At 37.5% G+C, this 9,458-nt stretch overlaps 1 protein-coding gene across 1 annotated transcript; it reads left to right on the top strand.

Moving 5' to 3' along the window:
- Positions 1 to 460: 460 nt before the first annotated feature.
- LOC134240345 (uncharacterized) lies at positions 461 to 2,860 on the top strand. The gene has a single exon (XM_062722442.1). It carries the CDS (start codon positions 461 to 463, stop codon positions 2,858 to 2,860), a length of 2,400 nt encoding a protein of 799 aa, XP_062578426.1.
- The last annotated feature ends 6,598 nt before the right edge of the window (positions 2,861 to 9,458 follow it).

Here is a 9,458-nt window from a genome sequence, read left to right as displayed (position 1 = left end):
TTATAAAAAAAAAAATTGTAAATAAAAAAAAAATCTTGTTATATCTGACTGGACAGAGCACGACGGCTGTCGTGACAAATTGGTGTCAGAAGTGGGATTAGTCTGTTCAGTCAGGTGTGAGTACTTGGTTTATTGATGGAGCCCCAAATGGAGAAAGCTAGGTTACCGTTGCTTTGTTTCGTATGAATTGAGTTTGTATACTTAATTTATCTGTTGAGATACAAGTATACACATTTTTGAGAAAGATTTTCAACATTTCATTTTTGTGAATATCAAAAAATCGAAAATCAATGTTGTTCTACTGGATTGTAGTAATATTTTTCATATTTAGTCAGTTAGTGTTAAGTTCTATTACAATGTCGACATTGAAAGAACTTGCAGAATATGGACAGAGTCTGAACTTGACTGGTGCGGACTTGCAGCAGTTTATACAGCAACAACAGGCACATCAGCGTGAGCTATGAGCGGCGGAAAGGGAGAAGAGAAGCAGGACAGGGAGTATCATCTCAGTAGAGAAGCACTTGAAATTGAGAAACTCAAACTACAGGAAAAGAAAGGTATGGAAGAGATTGAGAGTAAATTCATGCAAACTATTCAAACCTTAGAGCAAAAGTTAGCTGTAAAGGAGTCAGAAACGAAATCAGAAAATTCTAGTAATGCAAAGTTTCCAAAAATGCCTGTATTCGATGAAGTTAAGGATGATATTGATTCTTATTTGAGACGTTTTGAAAGGTACGCTGCAGCACAGAAATGGAAGTTTGACAGTTGGGCTGTTAACTTGAGCGCACTACTCAGAGGTCGTGCACTGGATGTGTATGCACTGTTGCCGCAGGAGAAAGCGTTGGACTATGATGCTTTGAAGACGGCGTTACTAAAAAGGTTTGAAAAGACGGAGGATGGATTTCGTCAAAAGTTCCGTAAGAGCAGACCTGAGGTAGGGGAAACTTTTTCACAGTTTGTTGTTCGTCTCGGTAGTTATCTCGATAGGTGGATTGAACTTGGTCGAGTTAACAAGACTTTTGATGGCCTCTACGATATGATACTCAGAGATCAGTTTCTGTTCATGTGTAACAAAGAATTGACATTGTTTTTGAAAGAACGCATACCGAAAAACATCAGAGAAATGTGTGATTTAGCAGATCAGTTTAGAGAGGCAAGGCATGTTAACATTCAGACATTAGTTCATTTTAGCAAGAAAGAGAACTCTCCAGGAAAAAGTCAGGCATCGAGAGAACAGGAACAGCGAGATCAGAAGCCAGGATTGAAGTTTCAACCCATGAAAACTCCAATGAAGAAAGAAGTTCGTTGCTTCAAGTGTGACAGACTGGGCCACATAGCATCTCAGTGCCACCAGACTCAGAAGAACCGGAACTCATTGAATGTTGTCGTCGATCGTACAGAAAAGGAATCTACGACAAAGAACTCAGAATTACAAGGCAAGTGTGGAACTTTTACTTCCTTTATAAACACATCAACATTTTCGATGGCGTCAAATTCAATGGACCTTGTAAACACTTCATCGTGTAACGTTAGTGCATCTCTTGAAGATATGCCTACCTGTAATGGCAAGTTAAATGAACATTTTGTGACAGTGCTTAGAGACACTGGTTGTAACGGTGTTGTAGTTCGTAGGGATTTGATAGATGATGTTCAGCTTACGGGAAATCATCGAATTTGTGTTCTGGCGGATGGATCTAGGATTCAGGCACCTGTTGCGCGAGTGAAAATAGACACTCCTTACTTTGTGGGTGAAATAGACGCTTGGTGTTTAGAAAATCCATTGTATTCCTTGATCATAGGGAACATCCCCAACGCAAGAGATCCAAAGGATCCGGATAGAAACTGGACACCTTATCAAGCGCATGCAGTAGTGACAAGGCAACAAGCTCAAAAGGAAGGTAAGAAGACTAAATCTCTTCATGTTCCAGATATTATTGACGCTGAGATATGTCCTGACGACATCAAGGCAGCACAGGAGAAAGACGAGACGTTAGCCAAGATACGCTCTTTGGTAGGACAAGACGACGACTCCAAGGTATCTTACATTAGTAAAAAAGGTATCATTTATCGTGTCTTCCAGTCAGATAAACATCAGAATGGTAAACGTTTTACACAGCTAGTTGTTCCAAAGAAATATAGGACTAAAGTTCTTTCGCTTGCTCATGAATCTATTATGACAGGTCACCTAGGTACTTCCAGGACAGCCAGCAAAGTCCTTGCAGAATTTTATTGGCCGGGAGTTCAAGCGGACGTACGTCGATTCTGCAGATCATGCGACATCTGTCAACGTACTACTCCGAAAGGCAGGACTACAAAGGTACCACTCGGAGATATGCCTATTATTGAGGTACCGTTCAGACGTGTAGCTGTCGATTTGGTAGGACCTATCCAGCCAGCAACCAGTAAGGGTAATCGTTACATTTTGACTATTGTTGACTTTGCTACCCGTTACCCAGAGGCAATTGCTTTAAAAGGAATTGACACTGAACGAGTCGCTGAGGCTCTGGTAGATGTATTTTGTAGAGTAGGAGTACCGAAGGAAATGCTCACGGATATGGGGTCACAATTTACATCCGAGCTGATGACAGAGGTTAGTCGTTTACTTTCTATACGACAGTTAACAACGACACCGTACCACCCCATGTGCAATGGACTGGTCGAGCGGTTCAACGGTACATTGAAGCAGATACTCCGACGGTTATGTGCGGAACGTCCTACTGATTGGGATAAGTATCTATCAGCCTCATTGTTTGCTTACCGTGATGCACCACAGGAGAGTCTAGGATTCTCACCGTTTGAACTGGTTTACGGACACGAAGTTAGAGGACCTATGAAGATTTTGAGGGAAGTTGTGGACTAAAGAAGTAGCAGATTCAGAGGTTAGAACTACATACCAGTATGTTGTTGATTTGAAGGAACGACTAGAAGCTACGTGCAGATTAGCGAGAGAGAATCTACAAAAGTCGTCAGAGAAATACCGGAAGTATTATAACAAGGGAGCACGGAACAGACAAATGTCAAAAGGTGAGAAAGTTCTTATTCTTTTACCAACTGCCAGTAACAAATTACAAATGCAATGGAAAGGTCCATATGAAATTATAGAGAGACTAGGAAAAGTTGATTACAGAATTAACGTGAATGGAAAAATCAAAACATTTCATGCAAATATGTTGAAGTTGTACATTGACAGAGCAAACGAGAGTAATGATGAGACAGGTGTTCTAGGTGTTGTAGGCGCCGCAGTACTCGATCTAGATGATGATGGAGAGAGCGACGATGAGCTGTTGTGTGATTCTCTAGGAGAAACGAAAAATGAGGGACCGGCAGATGTGAAAGTAAGTGATGAACTAACTGAGAATGAAAAAGCAGAAGTCAAGACATTACTAGAGAATTTTTCAGATGTTTTATCAGATGTACCTGGTTTGACGAATCTCGGAGTTCATCATATCAAGTTGACTAGTGACCAGCCTATTCGCACCAAACCTTATCCTCTGCCGTTTACTTCAAAAGACGTTGTTTGTGACGAGGTAAGAAAGATGGTGGAAGCCGAAGTGATCGAGCCTTCGACGAGTCCATACAGTTCCCCGATAGTCATCGTGAAAAAGAAGGACGGTTCAACAGGTTTTGTATCGATTTTCGTGCAATTAATAAAGTAACTGTTTTCGATGCAGAAACCATTCCAAGTGCTGATGATATTTATGTACAATTATCTGGCTGTAAATATGTGTTCAAATTTGATCTATCTAAGGGATACTGGCAGTTACCTTTGGATGATGCAGCGAAGGAGATCACCGCTTTCCAAACGCCACTTGGTTTGTTTCAATTCAGGGTGATGCCCTTTGGCTTGATAAACGCTTCCGCAAGTTTCAGTCGCCTGATGCGTAAGCTCTTAGACGGAATGCAGTGTGTGTATAACTTTATAGACGATGTGATTGTGTACACTCGAACATTTCAGGAACATGTTAATGTAATTCGGGAACTTCTGCTAAGACTTCGTGCTGCGAATTTGACTGTGAAACCAAGTAAGTGTTTTATTGGTTACCGGAGTCTTGAGTGTCTCGGACATATTGCAGGAAATGAAGAACTTAGACCTCTTCCTGACAAAGTTTCCGCCATTCACAACTTTACCCAACCTTCAACGAAGAAGCAAGTGCGATCATTTTTAGGTCTGGTAGGATTTTATCGTAAATTCATTCCGAATTTTTCAGCTATTGCTTCGCCTTTATCAGATCTTACCAAGAAAGGCCAGCCGAACAAAGTGATTTGGAAAGAGCCACAAGAAAATGCATTCATCACTCTCAAGAAAGCTTTAACGGTAACACCAGTTCTCAAACTACCTGATTTAAATGAAAGCTTTGTTTTACAGACTGATGCGCCAGATCGTGGTGTTGGGGCAGTTTTGATGCAGTACGAAGATGGTGTGAAGAAACCTGTCGCATACGCTAGCAAGAAACTTTCCAAATGTCAGGTAAATTACTCTACAATCGAGAAAGAGTGCTATGCGATAATCTGGGCAGTTCAAAAGTTCCGCAGGTATTTGTATGGTAAGGAATTCCTACTAGAGACAGATCATCAACCACTAGTATATCTTACCAAAGCCAAGGTGTCTAATGCACGTCTGATGCGCTGGGCATTACTTCTGCAACCCTACAGGTTTCGCATTATTTCCATCAAGGGTTCTGAAAATGTAGGAGCTGATTGTCTTAGCAGAATTTAGATATGTATATAATTATGTATAGTCGATTTTATGCTTTTATTGATTGTGTTTTTTCAAAAGTTCGTTGAACTTTCTTATGTTGGGGAGATATTGTCACAATCAATATTTAATTTTAATTGCATTTACATTATGTTTATGGTTTTTATTTTATTTACCCTTTACTGGACCTCTATACTTTTGTTACCTTATTGAACCTCAGTTAAGTTTTGCAGGTATTGGTCAGTTACGACCTATTGTATTTTGGGGTATTTAAATCGCTGCATAGCTGACCAGGTAACCAGGGTCCACGTTTTCATAGCTTTTAAATGGTTGACATACAGTCCAAGATGAGTGGCTAAATTTTTTCTTTCAACGGTAACCATTTCTCTAAAGGGGTAAGTTTGTTTTTTATTTCATATGTAAGTTTTTGAGTAATACATTTAAAACGTAGAACTATTTAAGAACTTGAGTTAATTAATGTTTTTGTTACTATTTACGTATACAGGTTTTGCTGGGTAGAGTTACTCATGCGTTTATTGTTCTATTTTTGTGCAATGTACTGAGTTATATACGCACGTAGGCTATTTTGTTTTGCCGCTTATAAAGTCGGTGTTGTGGGTTTAATAGTTAAAACCACTTTTGTTAAGATGTTGTGTATTCTTAACGTTTTTCTTATTATAATAGTGTTCGGTTAAAATTACCGGGACTGATTGTATGGTGTGCCATAAGTGCAATTGTAGTCAATGGTGACTTGAGTTTTCCTTTTGTATACGTGGCTTGTGACTTAAAAAAATGTTATTTAATTCAAAGGTTCCTGATGTTATCCAATGTTAATCTATCCATGTGTGTGTTGGCAATGAACTTACCAGACCGGGATACCCACTGGGAGCCAGTTGGCGGAGTCCGTCGTGAAACGGGTCGTGTCTGGATAGACGTGGTTTAGAGTCAACGATATTGAGGATTAATAGAGACTTTAATTTCTGTGTATTGTAAATAATAGCTGTAAAATATGTTGTAAATATTGTTTTTATTGATTTTATTTATAGATAAAAAAAAATTGTAAATAAAAAAAAATCTTGTTATATCTGACTGGACAAGACACGACGGCTGTCGTGACATTTTGATACAAAATTGAAATTATAAAGTCACTGGAGACGACTTAGCTTATTGCTTTCTTTTAAGATGTCACTTTCGGCACTTCCAGTAAAACCGGACGGTATACTAGTTGCGCTTTGCAACGAGCTTTGTATCTAGTTCTTATTATTCTTTTTTTTTTCCTAGACGCCAACTTTGAAGCTTCATATCTTCCTCATTCCTGAACGGATTTTGTGCAAATTTTCAGAGCTTTTAGACTTCCCCAAACCCTTTTCGAATATTGTTAACAATTCGGAAATTATCTTCTATTTACGAGTTATTGCCCTTTGACTGAATTTTTCATACCTCTGTATTCCAGACAAAGGCTCAGAAAGGTAATAAATGGAGCACAAAACCCTTTGAAATTGAAAGAGGAGAACGCATGAAGTTGTGCACATCGATTTTTGTTTTTTTGATTTTTGCATTTAAAATGGCGCTAGAGAGGGGTCAAAAGTTAGAACGCAGAAAACAGCAAAAAATTTGACATATTTTCCTTTATACCTTGAAAACTAAAAATATTTTGTTAGACATGTAAAAGAAAAGTTGTGCATAATTGCAAGAGCTTTCATTTGATACTAAAGAAAAGGGGCTGGCCCCTAAAATTAGGATCTATAGAGCTTGGAAGTTTTTGCTTTATAACTCAAAAACGGTAAATTTTTCGATCTGGATCATGCGGACAAAATTGTTCTTTAACACATTTTTGATCTGATGAGAATGTTTATTTGTTCGAATATACCGGGGTTATTGCATAATACGCAGTCGAAAGCAGGTCAGGTTAACAAGTAACGTTTCCATTCAGCAAGTAAACCAGACCTCTTCATGTGTATAACTTAAACAAGCTTGCTATAAGTAATATACCTTACGGTGTTTATTGTAAATTTTCTTCTTAATAAGTTTTTAATGTGCTTTATGGTTCACTATTTAATTATAATTATCTATTACAACTACATGTAGTCTTTCTTTTTTTCAGTTACTTTTATAGTGTTCAAAAACGGAGTATATTAAATCTACGTTTCTACGTTTATTATTACAGCAAACTATATATTAAATAATTTTAAACTTTAAGCATCGAATAATTCACGATCGTTAACTGCATGCTTTATACAATCTTCATCTTCACTTGATGTTTAAAGTTATGTAACCTAACTCGCGATCCACGCTGCCGATCTGAGTCACCAGTATACACTACCAGTGGACATAAACAAAGCAAGTGCATGTATCGGTGATCGCGTTTAAGATCAATTGTGTACATTACAAAGAAATATTAATTACTGAATTTTAATCATATCGAATCCATAGATTACTTCGCCCATCTTTTATTTAATCTTCAAGTCAATTCCAAACACTGGTGCATAAAATCATTTTCTATTTTAATCGCTTTCTTGACCTATTTACGTGCCTAACTAAAAAAAATATTTCTCTATCCCGTGTTATTGTACTTCATTTGTAATTGACAAGGGGCTTCGGCAAGTAAATTGCATTTAGTTGTGGAAGTCTTGATATACTTAAAATACAATTTACGTATTATTTTTACCATCGGTCTCTTGTTTCTCCATTTAATTTTTTTCATTAATAGTAAATAAACTTAAACACAATAAATACTTCAAAACATACAATAATTCACGCCTGTGTATTAGCAAACAGTTTACATCCACCTCTGTCGTCTAAAAGTTTTAATTGCACCCAGTCCTCGTTCACACGTGCGTGGCCGTGGGCATGTCGGTGTTAAGAATTAATACATCGTGTACTTCGATAGTTATTAATTATGTTCCCCAAACGAAGTTGGGGAACATATTGTTTTTACTCTGTTTCTTATTATTATTATTCTTATTATTTTTTTTCTTCCTGGGAAAATCTTGTCCACGAGTGATCTTGTAAACAAAACATCTGACTTAGGTGAAACCTTTTTAGGGGTAGTAGGCATGTTATGTAGAGTTGCCGAACGAAGGTCGTTTTGCGCGCACGTGCTTGCAAGAGCGCGCACGTGCAGCACTTGAAATGACCAATATAATGGATATTGCCGTAACTTTTCTATTTTTTGATGAAAAGTCTTAAAACTCATAATGTAAGGATATATTAGTAGTATAGACAAGATGACATGGTCAAAATAGCAAGATCTCACGCGCATGCACGTGCGCTTCGCTCTGATTTGCTGAAACTTAAAGTCTCAATATCTTTCTTGTTTTAAGTCAAAATCCTTTGAAATTTTGAACTTAGTCACACATTATGAAGGTCTACAGCATGATATATAAGACTTTTCATGAAAGCACCTACATGCACGTGTGCTGGAAAGAGCGCGCACGTGCAACATGTGAAATAACCAATATAATTGATGAAGCCGTAACATTTCTATTTCTTGACGAATTTTTTTGAAACTCATAATGTAAGGATACATTAGTAGTATAAACAAGATGGCATGGTCAAAATAGCAAGATCTCACGCGAATGCACGTGCGCTTCGCTCTGATTGGCTGAAACTAAAGTCTCAATATCTTTCTTGTTTTTTGTCATAATCCTTTGAAATTTTGAACATAGTTCTACATTATGAAGATCTACAGCATGATATATCAAAATTTTCATGAAAGCATGCGCATGTGCACGTGCTGCAATCTGGTTGGCTGAAACTTTAAATGGCTATATCTCCTTTGTTTTTTGACGAAATGCTTTGAAATTTAAAACATAGAAATGCATTAGGATATCTTACAATATGATATAGAAAAAAATTCATGAAATCACGCACATGCACGTGTGCTGCACCTTTGATTGGCTGAAACTTAATGGCTATAACTCCCTTGTTTTCCAACCAAACAGGATGGGATTTAGAACATAGATAGATATAAGGACTCCTACAAAAATGTATAGCCATCATGGACATGCACGCACGCACATGGAACAAGTGGAATTAAAATGCTAAAATTTGAATGAAATTGGTACGCTTCTGGGTAAACGTTGTTAAAGTCTCAAAATGCATAGAGTTTGTCTTATGTAATGGGAATATTGCACCAGTTGGGGAGCGTTTGGGTAACATCTGTAACGGTTCCCGTTACAATTAGCACTAGTGGAAATTGGCTTTGAAATCAAGTCGACGCTTTCATATTATTTTATTTCACTCTATCTCCGGCTTGTTTTAATAAATCGTTACCGCTGGTGCATTTATCAAGTTTTATGCCTCATGACACATGCATGATAATTGAAGTGCATATGGAAGTAACGTTTCCAATTCACGGAAAAAACCCGAAAATTTAATTAAGCACTGTCTTTTGAGTTTGCAGTTCTTTGCAACTAAACTTTTCGTCGAATACACGGACTAGTTCAATTGCACGATTTTACGGGTACATGCTTGTACGTGCATGTCAGTATAATTATATATACATGTATGCACTTTTACATAAAAAAGCGGCCAAAATATATACATCCCGGGCTTTCAGAATACGATTTTAGAAAAATTAGAAAACTTCATAACTGTCTCATTTCTACTTAATATCAGTTAAATTCTTTTCTTACTTATTGTATTTCTGGTGTGAGGTACATGTACCTAAATTATTGGTTCGATCGCTCTGATATTGGGTTATTTTCAATAACGGGAATTTAACCCCCGGAAGTCCTGACCCAGAAAGCAATGGGTTATT

This window comes from Saccostrea cucullata, unplaced genomic scaffold (genome assembly GCF_032062105.1).
Source record: "Saccostrea cucullata isolate Sc308-1 unplaced genomic scaffold, CSIRO_AGI_Scuc_v1 ctg7535, whole genome shotgun sequence".
In the NCBI taxonomy this organism is placed as follows: Eukaryota; Metazoa; Mollusca; class Bivalvia; order Ostreida; family Ostreidae; genus Saccostrea; species Saccostrea cuccullata.
This window is presented reverse-complemented; position numbering and strand designations above follow the sequence as displayed.